Raw genomic sequence first — 23,754 nt, forward strand, 5'->3', positions numbered from 1 at the left:
GAACCCAAGCGATATGCGTCATTCGTGCTGATATTAACCACGACAGATGCACTGAGATAGAGACACGATAGGAATTGAGTCGAAGCAATGATTCCGTACATGGTGTTACCGTATTGATAAATCGAACTTTAAGGGCCGCTGGAGAAGGGCAAATGTGTCAATTTGAGTTGAAGATCACCAGTGCGGTGACAACACAGTGGCCAGTTACGCAGCCAACTGTGTTGTGAGATAACTCTGGCACTAGAATACGACAGCTTACAAGTCGTCGTTTGTATGACGTGATAAGCTGATTTATGATGCAGATAGCAGCTTACATAGTAGGATATAGGCGTATCAGGAAGACATCTGTTTCATGGCGGGATCGTTCATTTAATTTCACCTCATTGGATTTCTTCTTGTATAGACACTTAAAAATATTCTGTACAAGACACTTGCCCGTACTGAAAGGGATTTCCTTGCAATAGCTTTCGCTTCCTGGACATTTTTCGTACATGGCTGTTTGAACGTTGACGACGGACCTTTGAGCGAGGATGTCATACCTGAAAAGAATTTGTAACGCAACTTGGTTACAACTGTAGTGGATGTAGCGCATAGTACAATTTGCCCAGATAAATAAAATTATTTAAAAAATATTTGTAAATGAAAATCACAGTATTGTGTATGTTCTACAGAATTAAATTATTTTGTCAGGGTCATCATCAGACTTGAGGTATCGTCGTCATAGGAGGTCTCCTTAGCTGGCTACAGTCAGTTTACGCCTGATGATAGTTCTGACAAAACAAATTAACTCTGTAGAACGTACACAATATTGTGATTTTCATTTACAAACATCTTGTTCTACCAAGAGCGACGGAAGAATCAGTTAACACGCAAAAAATCTACTTAGATTTTTATCGTCGTCAGCAGGCTAGCTGTGAATTTTTTTTTCTTTTTTTTTTTTAATTTACGATTGTAACTTCCGACTCATTCGTATCCAGACAGATTCCATGTCTCAAGCTGGTACACTTGCTCTTCAACACCACACCTGAAAGTATGGATTATCATCCTCCCATGCCAAATCCGCTTCTTTGAAACTGAGAGAGGTTGTACAGTAGTGTAAAACAAGGACTCACATTCGGAACGACTTGGGTTCAAATCCCCATCCAATCATTAGAATTTACGTATTTTGTCTAAATCGCTTGAGTCAAATACGACAATGGTTCCTCTCAAAAAGAGATGGCTGATTTCCATGATCTTCCTTCTCCAGTCCGTATCTGTGCTCAATCTGCAATGAGCGCGTCGTGGACAGAACGTTGAATTCTTATCTTCCTTCACCCGTCCACCCCGCAGCTATAACTGCTCACGCAAAAGACAATTTCATGGTGAATATCACAATTGCAGACCAGAAGGCTGCAAGGCTCCAGCTATTGGAGTCGTCTACCTTGGGATCAGCATCCCTGTAATCGTCCACATTGTAGTATGCAAACTGGTGCGCTGGACACCGACTACTCCATTGATGCGGACTGATAGGACAACACATATCGAGCTACTTTCGTGGCTACATTAAAGTGACGGACGTAACAGAGTATTACTGTACCCGGTGCAGCAACTGCTACTTAGATATTGCCATATCAGAATCTGTTGGGAAGGTGTGAAGAGGGCTGTAAGTGAAGAATAGAAATATGAAGTGCACAACTGGGCTATTTACGCAGCTGTACTCATTTGATAACAGCAGTGCCCCTGACAGTGCCAAACCCCACAGATTACTATTTCTTATTTACTTATTTTGTTAGTTGACCAATGAAAGACCACATTAAGTTTGCAAGCATTATGACCGTCCTACTCAGTTCTTCGGTTTTTGTTGAAGCCAGATATTTTTCATCCATGCAACGTATCTGGCACGGCAATCATCCGACCAATTGGCACCAGTTGTTCATTTCTCATCTCATAAAATTTCAAACGTCGCTACAGCTGCGGACGAGCGATTCTAAGCGCTTCAGTTTGGAACCGCGCTGCTGCTACGGTCACAGGTTCGAATCCTTCCTCGGGCATCGATGTGTGTTATGTCCTTAGGTTAGTTAGGTTTAAGTAGTTCTAAGTCTAGGGAACTGATGACCTCAGAGTCCTATAGTGCTTAGAGCCATTTGCATCACTTGCTACAGCTGCTCTGGAGATGTGCCGGTCTTGCGGTTCTGTATCGATTTCCCCCGAATTTTTTTACGCTCATGTTCAACGCCGTTAGTACACTACTGGCCATTAAAATTGCTACACCACGAAGATGACGTGCTACAGACGCGAAATATAACCGACAGGAAGAAGATGCTGTGATATGCAAATGATTAGCTTTTCAGAGCATTCACACAAGGTTGGCGCCGGTGGCGACACCTACAACGTGCTGACATAAGGAAAGTTTCCAACCGATTTCTCATACACAAACAGCAGTTGACCGGCGTTGCCTGGTGAAACGGTGTTGTGATGCCTCGTGTAAGGAGGAGAAATGCGTACCATCACGTTTCCGACTTTGATAAAGGTCGGTTTGTAGCCTATCGCGATAGCGGTTTATCGTATCGAGACATTGCTGCTCGCATAGGTCGAGATCCAATGACTGTTAGCAGAATATGGAATCGGTGGATCCAGGAGGGTGATACGGAACGCCGTGCTGGATCCCAACGGTCTTGTATCACTAGCAGTCGAGATAACAGGCATCTTATCCGCATGGCTGTAACGGATAGTGCAGCCACGTCTCGATCCCTGTGTCAACAGATGGGGACGTTTGCAAGGCAACAACCATCTGCACGAACAGTTCGACGACGTTTGCAGCAGCATGGACTATCAGCTCGGAGACCATGGCTGGTGTTACCCTTGCCGCTGCATCACAGACAGGAGCGCCTGCGATGGTGGACTCAACGACGAACCTGGGTGCACGAATGGCAAAACGTCATTTTCTCGGATGAATCCAGGTTCTGTTTACAGCATCATTATGGTCGCATCCGTGTTTGGTGACATAGCGGTGAACGCACGTTGGAAGCATGTATTCGTATCGCCATACTGGCGTATCACCCGGCGTGGTGGTATGGGGTGCCATTGGTTACACGTCTCGATTACCTCTTGTTCGCACTGACGGCACTTTGAACAGTGGACGTTACATTTCAGATGTGTTACGACCCGTGGCTCTACCCTTCATTCGATCCCTGCGAAACCCTTCATTTCAGCAGGATAATGCTCGACCGCACGTTGCAGGTCCTGTACGGGCTTTTCTGGATACAGAAAATGTTCGACTGCTGCCCTGGCCAGTACATTCTCCAGATCTCTCACCAATTGAAAACGTCTGGTCAATGGTGGCCGAGGAACTGTCTCGTCACAATACGCCAGTCACTACTCTTGATGAACTGTGCTATCTTGCTGAAGCTGCATGGGCAGCTGTACCTGTACACGCCATCCAAGCTCTGTTTGACTCAATGCCTATGCGTTTCAAGGCTGTTATTACGGTCAGAGGTGGTTGTTCTGGGTACTGATTTCTCTGGATCTATGTACCCAAATTGCGTGAAAATGTAATCACATGTCAGTTCTAGTATAATATATTTGTCCAATGAATACCCGTTTATCATCTGCATTTCTTCTTGGTGTAGCAATTTTAATGGCCAGTAGTGTATTATCGCAGCAGTATATCTCATGGGTGTGTGTTGGTACCGTGTCAGAGTACAAATTCGAAGTATGGCAGTGATCTGTCGATGTTAAAAATGGCAAGTCGTGATTCGGAGTCCCTGTTAAACAGCAGGTCCCCAAATAAGTAGCTGGGTAAGTGAAATCAAAGATAGCAAAAGGCAATTGCATATAACTTCCAATATAGCCCGGTACCATACAGCGTTCGATTAAAAGTACATGGCCACCTATTAGTGGACATTAATGTGGTATGTCCACACTTCGCCTTTGTGATGGTTTGAACTCAGCTAGGAACACATTCAGTGAGGTATCTGAATGTTTGTGGAGGAATGGCAGCCCATTATTTCTCAAGAGACGAAACCTGAGAAGGTAGTGATGTTGCACGGTGGGGTCTGGAGTGAATTCGACGTCCTAACTCATCCCCAAGATGTTCCATTGGGCCCAGGGCGGGACTCTGGGCAGGCCAGTCAAACTCAGGAATAGTACTGGCCGTAAACCATCGTGTCACAGATGCTGATGTATGACAGGGTGCACCCTCATGCTGATACAATCATCGTGTCCGAAATGTTCCCCTACTGTGCGCAGTACGAAATGCGTTAGAATGGGTTCATAGCCTTCGGCATTTAGCGTTTTCTTAAGAAGAATGTGGGGACCAAACGCTAACCAAGAAAAACACCCACATGTCGTAACGCCACCTCTTCTTTACTTCTCTGTTCGCACTACACGTGGCGAGTATAGTTCTCCAGGCATTCGCGAAACCCAAACCCTTCCATCGGATTGCCACAGGGTATAGCGTGATTCATCAATCCAAATCACTCGTTTCCAGTCATCCATCGTCCACTGTAGTCACACACCACCTCAAGCGTCGCTACACAAATTTGTGGCTTATGAGGAGCTGCTCTACAAATGTATCCCATTATTTTTTACTTTCTAAACACAGTTACTGTGCTAGCTGAATCGCTGTTAGCACTTTCTAACTCACGATTTATTCCTTCCCTTGATCTTGCGCGATGTTCTACAACCATCTTCCGCAATGCTATACTTTGCCTTGGCTCATCTGTGGTCATTCCTTCGCGTTTCCACTTCACAATCACATCACCAACAGTCGATTTAGACAGCTTTAAAAGAGTTGATTTGTCGCTAATGGATTTGTTGCTCAGGTGACATGTTGCTCAAGTGATGTCCATTCATTAATCCACGTTCGAAGTCCCTCCTGACCGACAGATTGTGTTGTTTCTCTACTAATAACGCAATACTCCTCGTGACATCTAGCACATATACCATATATCAGATAGCGTACGAAATATAGCACTGTGATATCGAAAACAATTCTCCGGTTTGAGAACACCTTAATCTCCGTATAACGTATGTATGTAACACTACAAGTAAACATAATTCAGCGTATGTGTTCTTATAGGATCCTTCTCTTTTTGTGATTATTTCTTTTGCTACTAACTGATGAATTCTAGTCAGATTCACGATATTTCAACATTCATCGTAACAGAGATTTTGTTGAAGATTAAATACATTCATGCAAAAGCGAATAGTACACCTATGTGCCGGCCGTTGGCCGTTGTGGCTGAGCGGTTCTAGGCGCTTGAGTCTGGAACCGCACGACCGCTACGGTCGCAGGGTCGAATCCTGCCTCGGGCATGGATGTGTGTAACGTCCTTAGGTTAGTTAGCTTTAAGTAGTTCTAAGTTCTAGGGGACTGATGACCTCAGATGTTAAGTCCCAAGTGCTCAGAGCCATTTGAACCATTTTTTTACACGTATGTTGACAAAGGTAACCGTATTTGTACAGTAAAAAATCACTTCGCTTAGATTGTTTCCGATCGAATCTTGTAAGTTATCTCCGTGTGGTATATTGGCTTTGTTTTGTCTGATATCATGATTAATTCTTGGTTTGCGGCAAGAAGGTGGTGGGTTTACGTTCTTGTACGATGCCAGCCACACGAAAAAATAGTTTCCGATGTGGACTGTGTTTTAAAATTCATTTTATTCTTCTGTTGCGATCAACTAAATGCCATATGTTAATGATACTATGAACAAAGAACTGTCTTTCACAAGGCATCTCGACACATCCACCTCACATGCTAACACGTAGCAAAAAGGGCCATGTGCCTCTCTACCTGGACACACAAATCTGTGATACACGCAATTCCAAGGATGATAAATCTGATACATCGATTATCGAAGCTATATTTACAAAGCTTTTCAAAGTATATTTCATATTCTATTTTTTTGTGTCACTTCTTCAGATTTAAATCTGAAATAAATATAGTGATTATTGATGTAGTTGTCATCTAAAGAAAAGACATAAGTAAGTTTCTTAATTAACGTTTAAATTAAAGCTGTTTTAGAGTTAGTATGTTGGCAAGAGAGTTTGTTAGGGTTTAATTGTGATGACAAAACAAATAATTAGTATATTTCCAGAAAAATGTCTTATATAAAGTGAAGTCTTATACTTCCAATATCGCGAGATACAGTACTTAGAGTATCGTATACTACTATATGTAACCAAACAAGCTCTGTTGGTCAGTTCCATTTCGGTGTGAACGTTTGTGCCGCATGGGTACAGCTCCAAGACGGCGGCAGGCACCGCTCTGCACAAGGCTTGTGCAGTGTTAAATGCCGCGGAGCACGACTTCCCAGGCGCCCTCCAGAGCAGTACGGTAAACACTCCCCATTGATTGTGGTCCGGCGAAGGGGCCAGCGCTAACGCACTGGGCACACACGTGGCGTGACGCACTGAGCCGTGTCTGCATGGTTCCAGGCGCCGCCGCGCACCGCAGCAGCAGGAGCCGCCAGTAGGGGGCGCACCGCGCAGCCGCCAGCACCACACGCCACCAGCAGCAGCACCCCGCAGGCGACGCCATGGCGGGACCCGCCAAGGGACGAAAGCTGTCCGGCCTCAGCGGTGAGTGTGTCCGTTCAGTCTGTCATTCAGTCACTCACCTACAAACATCGTGTTCTATGCGTCTCTTTGCAAGCTAACTACTTTCTTCAGGACTTAATAAAAATACCAAGGTAATGTTAATCAGAACACAGGGAGAGGTTGTGATCGAAATGACAATAGATCTATTCTTTCTTAACATCACAAGACAAAAAATGACTAAACGTCACACAAACATTTTCATTTCATAAACGCTTTCATTAATATGGGGTCTATGGTGGACAAAGTGATCAGCTGAGGATCGACACACGACACTAACCAGAACACTAATTGCTCTGTCTGACTTCATACACGTGAATCCGGGGTATGGCACAAAAACTATCCTACAATCAAGCATCTATACTCTACTATTCCAAAAAAAAGAAAAATATGGTTTGAAAGAACAGGGTGCTGAGAAACATATATCGGAGCCCTAAGCCGTAGCAGCGAATACTCTACCCTTCTGGTCAGGGCGTCAGGCCACGATGGGTTCGGGGACTGAAGTCATGAATGGCCGCAATCTCTTATTAATGGCGCACGCCCGAAAAATGCAAGTACGTGATCTCACGTTTGGTTAATTCGGAATGCAGGTACTTAACTATGAGCCTCTGAAACCCTGGTGAATTCCATTGTGCAGGTGGACCCGTTCGCTGGTCTGCCAAACCAATTTGACTCCGTTCCACGACTATGCGTGACAAAATATGTCAAAAGTTTAGACGGCCGAATCAAGGCAAATGAGTACACTCATGCATCACTTGTTGTGTGCAAGATGCTGGAAGCAGTACCTCTGATGGTTCAGAAGGTTACTGGCACAGGCTCTAAGTGGCACACTAGCAAAGCACTCAAGTCTCACTGTTTAGGTAGAAACCTACAGTTCTTTATTAGTGAAGCGCCAGTATATGAGTGATTTTCTCTTTCTGACCGCTTTCCTCCTCGGCTTAGTAGCAAAAGACCATTTACATGTTAGACATCTCCCACTTTAACACAAGCCAATCAAGAGCTGGAGCGCGGCATTCGAAGCCTGGAGAGTGCCCCTTGCTTTGCATACACCGATTTGACCAATCAGAGACTTTAAAGTTAATTGGAAGAAAAGGAAAGAAAGATTCAGCTTTGCGGCCTCTTTCTCATGCTAACAACATGACCAGGATGGAACCACACCCCTCCATAAAAAGCTTGTAATCTCCCCTGTTGAATCCATTTCGAAGTTTCCAAAGAATGGCCATAAACTCGCTAAAAGCCTCATGCTTTCACAAACATGTTTTGTAACAGACGTCTGGGCGCCAGTGACCTGTCCCACGGAAATTCGCAGAACGCTCACAGTTATCTCATCGGCTTCCTGCCTAACAAGGGCCCATCTTCTGCTTTGTTGCCAGTCTACAATGCGTTGGCCATTGCAGTGGCCACTTCTCGCCACTAGTCAGTCTTCTTGGACATGGATGCCGACCGACTGGCGCCAACCAACGTGTCTGCACAATGAGAGCGCAGAACTCGGCCGTCCAGAAATGTTTCCACCCAGGTTCTGCAGAAAAAAACGCGCTTCCCTTGGCTGCAGTCGCCGTGCTTTTACTGCAGTCATTTAAATCGGCACCCCATTCCTTTGATTACAGGTAAAGCTTACCGTTATACCTTCCCTAGAGTAAGCAAGCAAGAGTACTAACTACTACCCAACATTTCATCATGATGTATGAAGTCAAATCGTAGTAGAGATCATCTTCCCGAAGAACATGAAGCAGCATAACACCGAATCAGAAGTGAGAGTGCCCTGCAATCTCTCATCTTCACGATGGAGATCCTCTGGTGGTACGAAACAAATCAAGTTATTTAGTAACAGGCAGAAGAAACCACTGCGAGCTACTTCTGCAAAGTATGTTGGGAACAATAATGACCAGCGCGGAATACTAGGAGTGTGAGAAAAGTACTGAGACTGATTTTTTATCTACCAAAACTTTTATTTTATTTCAAACAAAAATATTGTCCGTCTCAAAGTAGTTCCCTTCAGCAGCTATACACTGCGCTTAGCAGCACTGAAAGACTTAGGCTGCTATGGCGTTTAACGTGTCAGTCACATTCTATTGAATGTTTTTGAGAGTTCCAAAATGACGTTCTATTTTTCAATTTTGAGAAAAGAAAAAAGTCACAAGGAATCAGATCATGTGGACAGGGGGACTGTGGAACAACAGGAATGCCTTTTGAGATCAAAAATTCCGTGATGGAAGTGGACGTATGACATAGGGTGTTGCCATGATGCAGCATCCTCTTGTCTGCAATGTCCGGTCATTCGATTCACCGTTTTCCTGACCCTTCCAAGAATGTCTTCGTAAAACACATGGTTGACAGTTTGTCCTGGAGGAATAAATTCTTTATGCACGATACCGCTAGCGTCAAAAAAGCAAAGCAGCATTGTTGTGACCTTTGATTTTCTCATTTTATCTTTTTTCGGTCGAGGAGATGTCTCAATGTGCCACTCCTCACTTTGATGCTTTGTCTCAGGACCATAAAGTCCAGGATTTATCACCTGTGATCACACAAGTGAACCATTCGTGATCATTAGCAGTCCTCTCAAGAAGATCACCGCACACGTTTCTTCGATTATCCTTCTGCTCAATTGTGAAGTTTTTCGGCACCATTTTGCCACAAACCTTTCACATGTGCAAAACTTCGGTCGAAACTTGATATATGGTGAAAGAGTTTAACAGGTCACTCATCATTCTTATTGTTAAAATTCGGTCTGATCTCACAAGAAGACGCACACAATAGACCTTCTGCGTCAATTTTTAAAGTTGAAGGTGTCCCTCAGGGATATTCATCTTCAACGTGTTCTCGGTCTTCCAAAAATGATATGTGCCAATGTTCTTGATAAGGAACAACTTTTCAAAGATCACATTCGCAGATACTTCAAGTTTAACACAGAACTTGATAGCATAATGTTGCTCTAAATTGCGCTGTTCCATTTCGTATCATACAACAAAAACACATCTTCACTGATGGCGCTGTCAAAAATCACGTAATGGCTGGACAGTGCTGTAACTTGGACTGCGCATCTGGACGGTATGAACACACCTGTGTGTACAAGTAGAACAACACAGCGTTGCCAGATTGCTCGCGATATTGTCGGCCTCATTAGCTTTCTCACACTTCTCGTATAATCCCACTGATAAGTATTTGCTTCTGCATTATATCAGACAGGCCAGACAGGGTTGATCACTTAAGCCGTAAACCCCTTTTTATTTCCCAAACGGCTCAAGATATAGAAGTGAGGGTTTCAGCAAGAGGTACTAGGCAGAGGGGCACGTGATTTTGTTGTATGGGTAATAATAGCTACTTTTAACTCTTACATCAAACGAAATATTAAACCACATATGAAGCGTGGAAATGTCAAATGCCACTTCTGTCACAAAACACGTTTTCAGTGCTAATGCGTTCTTGGAACTCTGTTACCTCTCCCTAGTCTTGGTGCAAGTGTAAGATCTCCAAATGCAATATGATCAATGTGTCTCATACCCATCCATCTCAAAATTCTTGCTTTGAAACAGAATAATTGAAAAATGTCAATGTATTCAAAAGACGAAAAATCACGGCTGATGTACTGGGTGCAGCTATTCATAGAGGTCCATAGAGGGCTGTGAATATCGTACGGCAGCGAAACTTTGTAGATATTCTGACGCGTTAATGTGGAACCGATTTACGCTGGAAAAAATTAGTCCCAATTTTGGCCACCAAGTGCAAACCTGACGCTGTACAGCATCTAGTCGCCGTCTCCGGTGCTCTAATTGATCAAATTCTGTAAGCGGCATTTGATAACAACATTAACATTATGCCTCACTCAGTTGTTTCACCTTTTCTGCCCACGTCCCGTTCCTAATCCAGCTAACAACGACAAAGCTGAACAAGGCTCGTTTCAGAAGGTGTAAGCTTTACCATCAAACATACTGATATCTCACACAGACTTTATATTGTGGTTTCTTCATCAAAATGCTAATGACGCTACCTTTCATATTTACACTGATGTTCGGAAAAAGCTGAACGCCTTGAACAACTAGATATAGGTCGTTTATATTCACAGGACATGTACGTTAGTATATTCTGCAGAAATGATTAGCATTTGAACCATGTCGGCCCGTGAGTTCTAGGTTAACACCGATTTCGCGGCGCAACACCATCTACCGGTAAAATGTGCCTGCGGCTCTCGTTGTCGCTATAAACCGACGGTACTAGATCAGTGTGACTTGAGCAGACGTGCAGAATGCCTCGCAGACGTACACGCGAACCGTACCGTACCGTTAAACCAGTGAGTTTGAAAGAGGACGCATTATTGGCATGAGAGAGTGTGATACATCCATCCGGGAAACTGCTGCTCGTGTGGGACGAAGCCTTTCAGCAGTGCAACAGGTGTGTGCCGACTGGTTCACGGAAGGCTGTAGGAGCCGGCCGGGGTGGCCGAGCGGTTCTAGGCGCTTCAGGCCGGAACCGCGCGACTGCTACGGACGTAGGTTCGAATCCTGCCTCGGGCATGAATGTGTGAGATGTCCTTAGGTTAGTTAGGTTTAAGTAGTTCTAAGTTCTAGGGGACTGATGACCTTAGAAGTTAAGTCCCATAGTGCTCAGAGCCATTTTTTTGAAGGCTGTAGAACACAAATCGGGTCATGTCGCCCACCCAGATCATCCCCCGAGGAGATCGACACCTCATGCGAATGGCGTTGCAGGACAGATGTGAGTCCTCCTCGGCTCTGGCGTAACAGTGGAACACATCGTACACTATCAGTGGTGACAGTCCGTCGCCGTTTACTCGGGCTTGGATTACGCGCGCATCGTCGACTTCTCCGCCTATGTTTGACGTATGTATGGAAACATGCTAGACGGCAATAGTGTATGAAACAACGTTACTGCGGTCATAAATAGCATCAGACAGTGTTTCCAGAGGAATCCAGGTTTTGTTTGTTTGAAAATTATGGCCGAATTTCGGTTCGCCGCAGACCGGGGGAGTTGCATCACAGTGACTCCATTCGCACAAGACGTACAGTGCCAACTCAAAGCCTTATAACATCGAGTGCTATTGCGTACAGCCACAAATCACAGTTGGTGCGTGTCCAGGGCACTGTGTGACCAGTGTGACCTACGTGAATGACATCCTGCGACTCATAGCCATACCCTTTCTGTACAACACGCCAGGCGCCATTTTACAACAAGCCAATCCACGGCCACGTGTTGCTGCACGATCGCGTGCCTTCTTGGTGTCACAGGATGTCAGCCTTTTCCCCTGACCCGCCAGATGACCAAACTTGTCGGCAATAGAAAATGTGTGGGATGTGGTGGCACGACAAGTGCAGCGCTGTGACCCAGTGCCATCCACCAAAGATGAACATTGGAACCAGGTGAATGCAGTATGGATCTGTAGCACAGGACGCCGTTCACGCCTTATTCTGTCGATTCTAACACGCAAGGAGCAAGTTATCAGGACCCATGGCGTACCCTGTGCCTACTGGGCAACACGACACATGCTGACCAGGTGACTGAAGTGCTAATCATTTCTGCATAACATACCAATGTACATGTCCGGGGAATATGAACGTCCTGTCTCTAGTCGTTCAAGGTGTTCTTTTTTTCTGAGCGTGGGTGTATGTTTCATTTAGAGCACACAGTAGTTACACCAGTTGTCTTGACTATCAAGATAATCACACCTGGGACTGTGTGAAACAACATGCTCCTAAATGTCGTAGACAAAGATTTCCCTTTAATATTTGTGATGGTATGATTAGCCCTCTACCGCAGCACACTTCAGTGGAACAGCTTCTTATTGGGTTTTGCACAATACACCTGTTGGAATCATGGACACAAAACCATACACTTTACGGAGCAATCGCTATGTCAACAAGCTTGATGGTGCTCCTCCACATTTCAGCTTTAATGCATGAAAAAGAGGCTTAGATTTAGCATCCCATCGACGACGAGGTCATTACCGTTTCCTTTATCAAGCGCGAATGCGTCAAGTGAATGCTCAGCCAAGTACAATGGCAAACGCTGCAAGCGAAGCGTTGTGCATAGCGGTGTTGCTTATTGTTAAACCTCTGATTCTTCTTAGTGTATTTCACGAAAAGGCTATCGAGGTAAGACTAGAGAGATTAGAACTCTTAGCTTACCAATAATCGCTCTTCCCGAGCACCGTTCGCGGCAGAAACAGTACAGGGGGAGCGCAGTGTCACTGATACACAGAGAACCCTCCGTAAATACCATAGAGCGGCTTGCAGAGTGTACCTGAAGATGCAAGGGTAGATGCAATGTTTTAGCAACTGCACCATCTCTCTTGGCTTCGCTGTTGGTGTTTTGGCTCGAGCTGTGTATGCCATCTTTATTCGTACGCTGTTGTTTTCGATATTACCTCTGCACTGCTATAGTCAGATACAATCAATCGCTCGAATCATCATCGCTCCGGCCAACTACGTCATTGGAGTCAGAGAGGTTACCATTTTACCTAAGGCACATGTGGCCAGTTCCAAGGACGAGTTCTTCTCATAATATATCTCGCAGTAGGAAACACTTCTCAGCACACGAATAAAATTAGATCTAAGCATAAAATGGCGAATTCTGGAACACAGTTATGCCCATTATTCGATAATGTTTTCTTTGTGACACTGGGGGGTAACGACGATTCCTCTCAGAATATGACTACGCAGTCACGACTGTTATAAAAGCACCTCCGCTGTGTTTAACTACATAGTCGACGTTGTAAGCCCTTGGGAGCCCTAGAGGTGTGTATGGGAGTCCTAGATGTTTTTATTAGAGGGAAGTGTTTTCGGCGTCTATCTCCAGATAATATTTTAATAGATATAAATATTCCGATGTTGAATGGAGCTAAAACGCTGAGACGCAGCTTATCGCCTTACGAGAGAGTTATGATACACGAAGCAGCGACTGACCATAAACAAATGTTAACTGACTAGGACAACATCGCAAACCAGACAGTGTTTAAAGAAGAAAAAATAAAGGGTAATTTGTTGCTCTCCTCCTCGGCGTACATTCTCTTGAATTAATCATTTGTTGAACGTTTTTGTTTGTTTACGCAGAGTGTGTTTTCCAAACCACGTCTGGTCGTATAACACTTCGCCGACGTCGACTGTTGTTGTGTCTATTATTAATTCTCATGAAACCTGATGATCTCATTGTTAGTGTTTGCACTGCCCACAGTAACCGAAAAATATTTACAAAATAATGAAATTACAGACGCTGTGTATGAATCCCTTTCTTCCTGTTGACAAGACGTTCTGAGATATGTTCAAATAGTAGTTCAAACGGTCCAAATGGCTCTGAGTACTATGGGACTTAACATCTGAGGTCATGAGTCCCCTAGAACTTAGAACTACTTAAACCTAACTAACCTAAGGACATCACTCACATCCATGCCCGAGGCAGGATTCGAACCTGCGACTTTAGCGGTCACACGGTTCCAGACTGAAGCGCCTAGAACCGCTGGGCCACACCGGCCGGCCAAATAGTAGTGGTGGATCAAAATTAGAATATGCAAAGCAGGCTATGCATGATGGTGGGTGTAGCTATTACGTAGAGATGGAAAGATGCTGGACAGGAACAATCCGAAATGAATTGTAACTCTGTAGCGGAGTGTGCGCTGATATGAAACTTCCTGGCAGATTAAAACTGTCTGGCAGATCGGGACTCGAGTATGGGACCTTAACGCCTTTCTCTGGCAAGTACTCTACCGACTAAGCTACCCAAGCAGGAGTCATCGGCCCACTCCCCCCTTCACAGTTTTACTTCCGCCAATACCTCATCTCCCACTTTCAAATTTTCAGGAATATCTCCCGGATTTCTTGCGGTACTAGCACTCTCCAAGAAAGAACATTGCGGAGATATAACTTCGAGCGATTCCCCATGCTGTGGCTAAGCCATGTCTCCGCAATATCCTTCCTCCTAGGAATGCTAGACACGACCTAGTAGACAGTGTCGGAAGTCCCATGCGGATGGTGATGTAGTATACAGAGAAGTTGCAGCATTACAAAATTGCAGCGAAATGCAGGAAATTCTGCAGCGGATAGGCACTTGGTGTAGGGAGTGGTAACTGACCCTTAACATAGACAAATGTAATGTATTGCGAATACATAGAAAGAAGGATCCTTTATTGTATGATTATATGATAGCAGAACAAACACTGGTAGCAGTTACTTTTGTAAAATATCTGGGAGTATGCGTACGGAACGATATGAAGTAAAATGATCATATAAAATTAATTGTTGGTAAGGCGGGTGCCAGGTTGAGATTCATTGGGAGAGTCCTTAGAAAATTTAGTCCAACAAAGGAGGTGGCTTACAAAACACTCGTTCGACCTATATTTGAGTACTGATCATCAGTGTGGGATCCGTACCAGGTCGAATTGACAGAGGAGATAGAGAAGATCCAAAGAAGAGCGGCGCGTTTCGTCACAGGGTTATCTGGTAAGCGTGATAGCGTTACGGAGATGTTTAGCAAACTCAAGTGGCAGACTCTTCAAGAGAGGGGCTCTGCATTGCGTTGTAGCTTGCTGTCCAGGTTTCGAGAGGGTGCGTTTCTGGATGAGGTATATAATATATTGCTTCCCCCCTACTTATACCTCCCGAGGAGATCACGAATGTAAAACCGAGCGAGGTGGCGCAGTGGTTAGCACACTGGACTCGTATTCCGGAGGACGACGGTTCAATCCCGTCTCCAGCCATCCTGATTTAGGTTTTCCGTGATTTCCCTAAATCGTTTCAGGCAAATGCCGGGATGGTTCCTTTGAAAGGGCACAGCCGATTTCCTTCCCAATCCTTCCCTAACCCGAGCTTGCGCTCCGTCTCTAATGACCTTGTTGTCGACGGGACGTTAAACACTAACCACCTCCACCACGAATGTAAAATTAGAGAGATTCGAGCGCGCACAGAGGCTTTCCGGCAGTCGTTCTTCCCGCAAACCATACGCGAGTGGAACAGGAAAGGGAGGTAATGACAGTGGCACGTAAAGTGCCCTCCGCCACACACCGTTGGGTGGCTTGCGGAGTATAAATGTAGATGTAAAGTATGCGGGAGATCTTGTGTGGTGTTTGGAAGTTAGGAGACGAGGCACTGGTCGAGATACAGCTGCGAGGTCAGGTTTTGAACCGTGCTGGATCGGTAAGTCGGTAGAGCACTTGCTCGCGAAAGGCAAAAGTCCCAGATTCGAGTCCTGGTCTGACTAACATTTTTAATCTGCCAGGAAGTTTCAGCAATAATCCAATCGTAAGACTGATGACTGGCAGGAAGTTTCAGCAATAATCCAATCGTAAGACTGATGACTGACTGAAAGGGTATACATGCTCGAGCAACTGAATTAGACATTTGTGTAGTAGCGTGTAGTGTATACACTCTAAGACAAAAAAGAAAAAACGACGCACCACGAAGGAGTTATCCGAATGGGACTGTAATCGGTTGATGCGATGTACATGTACAGACAAACAAATGATTATAATTTGAGAAAAATTGGATGATGTATTCGAAAGAAAGAGCTTCGGCCGGCCGCTGTGACCGAGCTGTTCTAGCCGCTTCAGTCTGGAACCACGCGGCTACTACGGTCGCAGGTTCGAATCCTGCCTCGGGCATGGATGTGTGTGGTGTCCTTAGGTTAGTTAGGTTTAAGTAGTTCTAAGTCTAAGGGACTGATGACCTCAGATGTTAAGTCCCATCGTGCTTAGAGCCATTTGACCCATTTTTTGAAAGAGCTTCACAAACTGGGCTAGTAAATAACGCCTTGGTCCACCTTTGGCTCTTGTGGAAACAGTTATGCGGTTGGCACTGATTGACAGAGTTGTTGAATGTCCTCCTGAGGGATATCGTGCGAAACTCCATCCAATTGGAGCGTTAGATCGTCAAAATCCCGAGATGGTTGGAGAGTGCTGCCCATAATGTTCCATACGTTCTCAATTGGGGAGGTAACCGACTACCTTGTTGGCCAAGGTGGGATTTGGCAAGCACGAAGATAAACAGTAGAAACTCTTGACGTGTGCGGGCGGACATTATCTTGCTGAAATGTAGGCTCAGGGTGGTTTATCGCGAGCAACAACAGAACGGGGCGTAGAAAATCGTCGACGCACAGCTGTGCTGTAAGTGTGCCAAGGATGACAACGAAAGGGATCCTGCTATGAAATAAAGTGGCATCCCAGATCATCACTCCTGGTTGTCGGGCCTTATGGTGGACGACAGTAAGGATGGTATCCCACAACTGTCCGGGGCGTCTGCAGAAACGTCATCGCTGTTCATCGGGACTCAGTTCGAAGCGGGACTCATCACTGAAGACAGTTCTGTGCGAGTCAATCAGATTCCAGGCTGAAGACGTGTCTGGAGACGCCCCGGACAGCGGTGAGATACCAACCCGACTGTCTCCCGCTGGACAATCAGGAGGTATGGTCTGGGGTGCTATCTCTTTTCATAGCAGAACCCCGTTGGTTGTCCTCAGCGGCACACTTATAGCACAGCTGTACGTTGACGATATTCTACGCCCTTCTGGGCATGTCGTCCTGGGCTTAAATTTCCGCAATATAATGCCCGCCCGCACGTGGGAAGAGTTTCTGCTGCGTGTCTTCGTGCTAGCCAAATCCTACCTTGGCCAACGAAGCCGCCGGATATCTCCCCAATTGAGAACGTTTGAAGCATTGCGCGTAGGGCTCTCCAACCAACTCGGGATTTTGACGATCTGTCACACCAACTGGACAGAATTTACATGATGTCCTTCAGGAGGACATCCAACAACTCTATCAGTTAATGACAAGCTGAATAACTGCTTCCATAAGGGCCATAGGTGGACCAACACGTTATTGGACTGCTTAATTTGTGAAGCTCCTTTTCTTTAACATATCATTCAGTTTCTTTCAGAAATTGTAATCATTTGTTTGTATATATTCATCACATCCGTCGATTTCCGTCCCATTCGGATAAGTCCTTCTTGAAGAGTACTTTCACCCTTACTACGGCAGCTACGCACGCGTCGTGGCATGGACGCAAACAGTGATAGTGTTGGGGAGCCATCCTAGCCCACGGACGCTCAACGCCCGCTCACAGCTCGCGAAGATCCACTAAAACTTGATCGGATATCCGCGCAAGAATTTTCAGGTGATCTCCGTGGAGTGTCCTTCCTATCATTAATTTGAGAGCGATGGGACAGTGCATTTCCTCGCGGAAAATACGTATCACCTGCGAGGTGTGCTTGACTGGTCAATTACCGTACCATTCAGCAGTTAGAAACGACGGCTGGTCTCATTTCAGTCCATGTAAACATCTCCAACAGCCTGTACGTCTGCCGCCGGAACGCAGGTGAGAGATCAATTTGTAACATGCTGTGGATCCAGACTAAATCAATGGTACAGCCAGGAAGTTTTCCGCGGTAGGAGGATTCAAGTGGAACTCCAGCGGCCGTATTAGATGGAGCGCCTCAATCGCGGTGGCTTATATACGCGCCTGTCAGACGCAGGAGTTTACTTCTCTGTGCACGCCGATGAGTCTGCGCTGTCTTTACCTTCCTGGCTGTGTGAGTCCCACTTAGTAGCATCAGCTTTCATTCCCGTTTATGTTTATATCAATGTGCTTATATATTTCTTTTCTCTTCAATCGTTGGTGATTTATTCTGAGTATAGGGTTTCTCAATCATGATAACGTTCCTTTTAGTAACCTAAGAGCAGTTTTGTGTGCTGCTGCAGATAATTTATTTTCTACCCAGCAATCGCTTAGTGTTTAGAGGACTTTCCTACTACTGTTCTAATTTTGTTCTTGTGCTTGTAGGTACTATTATTAGATCATCTGCGTAGGCGAGCAGCCTCTAGTGCCGGTCATATCTTGAAGCTAGTTCAGTAGTGGCTCTATGCCAACATCCCAGACTTCTGGACGTCACACAGAATCCTTGAATACCCTTTGGTAATGTTTCTCATTGTTTTCTTTCCAGAGCGTTCCAGTTTGACACGTCTGTATCTGTAGTAGAATCGGAAGCTGTTATGAGGTATTTGAGACAGTCCATCTGCTTCATTCTTTTGAAAAGGGCAGATCACCATAAATTATCGAACGCCTCTGCAGTATCAATCATTATGCATATAAAGTGCCTGTCATCTGAGGTGATGACTATATTAAATGGTCGTCGTCGGTGGATTTCCTCTACCTGAAGACCTACTGCAGGGAACTCATGTCAACTACCTGTCGGAGATCCCTCAGGTATAAACATTTACCTGTAGCTTTACTACAGTGTTTCCCAAACGAATTAGTCTACAAGAACGTAGTCTTTGTCTCTTTTTTTTTTTAGTGTAATTATATTCGAGATCTTCCACATTCTGGGCTCCCGTCCCTGCAGAACACATTCGTTAGCAAAATTCTCAAATATGAAACAATTTGGTCTACTATCTGCGGCAGCACTTCTGCCATAATCCCGTACGGTCCAGGTGCTCCTTTATCCTTTAGCTTAGTTATTGTCAGCCTCACTTTTTCCTAGTGTGTGTCTTCCAGCGTCGTATCGTTCGACAGCATTGTACTGGACTGATATACCTCAGCTTACCCTCATCGTGCGATTGGATTTTCTCTAGGTACACAAGACCGTGGGTGATAGATCCTTGGCCGGCCGGAGTGACCGAGCGGTTCTAGGCGCTACAGTCTGGAACCGCGCGACCGCTTTGGTCGCAGGTTCGAATTCTGCCTCGGGTATGGATGAGTGTGATGTCCTTAGGTTAGTTAGGTTTAAGTAGTTCTACGTTCTAGGGGACTGATGACCTCAGAAGTAAGTCCCATAGTGGTCAGAGCCATTTGAACCATTTGATCGAACCTTGGTTCAAAATGGTTCAAATGGCTCTGAGCACTATGCGACTTAACTTCTGAGGTCATCAGTCGCCTAGAACTTAGAACTAATTAAACCTAACTAACCTAAGGACATCACACACATCCATGCCCGAGGCAGGATTCGAACCTGCGACCGTAGCGGTCACGCGGTTCCAGACTGAAGCGCCTTTAACCGCACGGCCACACCGGCCGGCGATCGAACCTTGTTTGTTGCAAGCTTGTTATTGAAAATCACAGTTACCAACTTGGTTTTAACGTATGTCGCCCACTTTATAGTCATATTTAATTAATAATACTCTATACTTTATACCAGAGGTTGAAAATACCGCTACAGTTGTAAGGTTCTTTTATTTAACACACGACCGGTTTCGGGCTCTCATACGCCCATCTTCAGGTCTCGTAAGTCGGTGCACCAAGGTACGAGAGCTGATGTTGGGCGTATAAGAGCTCTAAATCGGTCGTGTGTTAAACAAAAGAACCTTACAACTGTAGCGGTATTTTCAACCTGTGGTATAACGCCCAGTTGCGGATGTTCCTCCGATGGGATTATTTGTCCATATATTGTTATTTGACTGTTGGATAGGACTTCAGTCTTATTTTTCTTTCCATTGTCTTACTGAACAAAATCCGGTTGGTGAGGAGCCATGAGTTTCCTATGCTACCTATGCTAACGCGGGAAGAAAAGAGCAGTCAGTGGTGTAGGGTCACATCTTTCCACTCAACAAACAACAAACAGACAAAAAGAAAATGAACTCCTAACTCTGTCAGCCATAAATGTTATGGTTACAGATTTTTTTAAGCCAAAGGAATCTTGTTTGTCGATTTTATGAAACCCGAAAGGACAATCAGTACCCAAGCTTACTGTGACAGTAAGAAAACTGAGGAGAGCCATTCAAAACACTGGCCAGGCCCGAGTTGGATTTGCGCACTGAGTGTTCCGTACAAACTTAATTACGTACACAGAGACTTCATCCATTCCGGAAATCGATGATCTCGATGATTTTTGTCTGTTATCGACATTGATACTGGCAAGATATCGGTCCCATGGATTCCAAGGTGGCCAGCCGGAGTGGCCGAGCGGTTCTGGGCGCTACAGTCTGGAGCCACGCGACCGCTACGGTCGCAGGTTCGAATCCTGCCTCGGGCATGGATGTGTGTGATGTCCTTAGGTTAGTTAGGTTTAAGTAGCTCTAAGTCTAGGGGACTGATGACCTCAGATGTTAAGTCCCATAGTGCTCAGAGCCATTTGAACCATTTGACTCCAAGGCTTTGGAGAATGTTTTAATTTCAAGTTTCAAGTCACTTAACAAATGACAAAAGAAATATTTTTGTTGTGTGATATTAGTACAGATTAACAACTTCGAATTTATTTTTACTGAGAATCCTTTCTTCTTGTCAAATTTCATGATTTTACACCAACGGAAAGTACCCTATAAGTTTTAATGAGTGGATTTACGGATATTAATACACTCCTGGAAATTGAAATAAGAACACCGTGAATTCATTGTCCCAGGAAGGGGAAACTTTATTGACACATTCCTGGGGTCAGATACATCACATGATCACACTGACAGAACCACAGGCACATACACACAGGCAACAGAGCATGCACAATGTCGGCACTAGTACAGTGTATATCCACCTTTCGCAGCAATGCAGGCTGCTATTCTCCCATGGAGACGATCGTAGAGATGCTGGATGTAGTCCTGTGGAACGGCTTGCCATGCCATTTCCATCTGGCGCCTCAGTTGGACCAGCGTTCGTGCTGGACGTGCAGACCGCGTGAGACGACGCTTCATCCAGTCCCAAACATGCTCAATGGGGGACAGATCCGGAGATCTTGCTGGCCAGGGTAGTTGACTTACACCTTCTAGAGCACGTTGGGTGGCACGGGATACATGCGGACGTGCATTGTCCTGTTGGAACAGCAAGTTCCCTTGCCGGTCTAGGAATGGTAGAACGATGGCTTCGATGACGGTTTGGATGTACCGTGCACTATTCAGTGTCCCCTCGACGATCACCAGTGGTGTACGGCCAGTGTAGGAGATCGCTCCCCACACCATGATGCCGGGTGTTGGCCCTGTGTGCCTCGGTCGTATGCAGTCCTGATTGTGGCGCTCACCTGCACGGCGCCAAACACGCATACGACCATCATTGGCACCAAGGCAGAAGCGACTCTCATCGCTGAAGACGACACGTCTCCATTCGTCCCTCCATTCACGCCTGTCGCGACACCATTGGAGGCGGGCTGCACGATGTTGGGGCGTGAGCGGAAGACGGCCTAACGGTGTGCGGGACCGTAGCCCAGCTTCATGGAGACGGTTGCGAATGGTCCTCGCCGATACCCCAGGAGCAACAGTGTCCCTAATTTGCTGGGAAGTGGCGGTGCGGTCCCCTACGGCACTGCGTAGGATCCTACGGTCTTGGCGTGCATCCGTGCGTCGCTGCGGTCCGGTCCCAGGTCGACGAGCACGTGCACCTTCCGCCGACCACTGGCGACAACATCGATGTACTGTGGAGACCTCACGCCCCACGTGTTGAGCAATTCGTCGGTACGTCCACCCGGCCTCCCGCATGCCCACTATACGCCCTCGCTCAAAGTCCGTCAACTGCACATACGGTTCACGTCCACGCTGTCGCGGCATGCTACCAGTGTTAAAGTCTGCGATGGGGCTCCGTATGCCACGGCAAACTGGCTGACACTGACGGCGGCGGTGCACAAATGCTGCGCAGCTAGCGCCATTCGACGGCCAACACCGCGGTTCCTGGTGTGTCCGCTGTGCCGTGCGTGTGATCATTGCTTGTACAGCCCTCTCGCAGTGTCCGGAGCAAGTATGGTGGGTCTGACACACCGGTGTCAATGTGTTCTTTTTTCCATTTCCAGGAGTGTATATGTGACATAAATGGCCGTATCTTTTGATTGCATTGACTTAGAAGCTAACTTTTATTCTACCACAGGGGACCATAATCCTTAGCATGTGACGTAAGTTTCAACACGATACGTCTACCCTTCCCTCAGAAAAAGAGGACAGACGGACAGACAGTCAGTCTAAAATAAATGACAAAAATTTTTTGTGTGATATAATATGCGATATAATTACAAATCAACAATTTTCGCATTTTTTTCCGTAGGTTTACTATGACATCTTGCTCCTTGACAAATTTTGTGATTCTAGACTAATGGGAAGCATCCTACAAGTTTTGATGAGTGAGTTTGCGAACATCAAAATACGTGACGCAAATGAGTGTCTCTTGGCTTGACTTAGAAGCTCCACTTTTTTGCGTTGTCAAGGGACCGTAGACCCTTTATACGTCCATCCGTTCCTGAGAAAAAGAGTTTTGAACAGTTGGACTGCCAGACAGGCAGACGGAGAACGAAGTGTTCTTAGAATGGTCCCGTTTTTACCGACTGCGGTACGGAACCCTAAAAAGCGGCGTGGTGTCTCGAATATCGGTGTCCTATTGTTGCACGACAGTGCTCGGCCCCACTGTGGCCAGCACGCAGAAGTAATGTGATGTCAAGCCCGCCCGGCTAGCCGTGTGGCCTAACGCACTGCCCCGCGAGCGGGAAGGCGTGCCCGTCCCCGGCACGAATCCGCCCGGCGGATTAGTGTCGAGGTCTGGTGTGCCGCCCAGTCTGTGGATGGTTTTTAAGGCGGTTTTCCATCTGCCTCGGCGAATGCGGGCTGGTTCCCCTTATTCCGCCTCAGTTACACTGTGTCGGCGATTGCTGCGCAAACACTGTCTCCACGTATGCGTACACCATAATTATTCTACCATGTAGACCTTTGGGGTTACACTTGTCTGATGTGAGACGTTCCCGTGGGGGTTCACTGGGGGCCGAACCGCACAATAATCCTTGGTTCGGTGTGGGACGGCGGTGAGGTGAGTGGACTGCTTAGCCCGTCTAGGGGGCCCTTGCCACGGTTCGCGCGGCTAGCCCCGTCGAAAGTTCCAGACCTCCCTCGGGCATGGGTGTGTGTGTGTGTGCTGTCCTTGGTGTCAGTTAGTTTAAGTTAGATTAAGTGGTGTGTAAGCCTAGGGACCGATGACCCTAGCAGTTTGGTCCCATAGGAGCTTACCACAAATTTCCAAAATTTCCTGTTGTGGGGTTGTGAACCAGGAGGGTTACGGCGGGGACGAAGCCTCTCCGTCGTTTCTAGGTCCCCATCTCAATACAGTACAATACAATGTGGTGTCAGTTCCAATTGGATTTTTCGATATTCACTGCACCCCAGACTTAAAGTGATTTCCATACGAAAACGCTGCGTGGCCTCCAACCATTTGACTCCGACGACGAACTCTAAGATGCTGTTATGGGTTGGCCTCAAAATGAGGCGGCAGAATTTTATACGTGGAGAATTTA

The 23,754-nt window shown here is 46.0% G+C and overlaps 1 protein-coding gene across 1 annotated transcript in view; it reads left to right on the top strand.

Moving 5' to 3' along the window:
- LOC126162731 (sialin) overlaps positions 1-23,754 on the top strand; it is a 368,491-nt gene that overhangs the window by 244,424 nt on the left and 100,313 nt on the right. The window contains exon 3 of the mRNA XM_049919394.1: positions 6,418-6,561. Coding sequence (XP_049775351.1) covers positions 6,519-6,561 — 43 coding nt within the window. The 5' untranslated portion in view covers positions 6,418-6,518. The remainder of the gene's footprint in view (positions 1-6,417; positions 6,562-23,754) is intronic.

The sequence above is a fragment of the Schistocerca cancellata genome, chromosome 2 (genome assembly GCF_023864275.1).
Source record: "Schistocerca cancellata isolate TAMUIC-IGC-003103 chromosome 2, iqSchCanc2.1, whole genome shotgun sequence".
NCBI classification, from domain to species: Eukaryota; Metazoa; Arthropoda; class Insecta; order Orthoptera; family Acrididae; genus Schistocerca; species Schistocerca cancellata.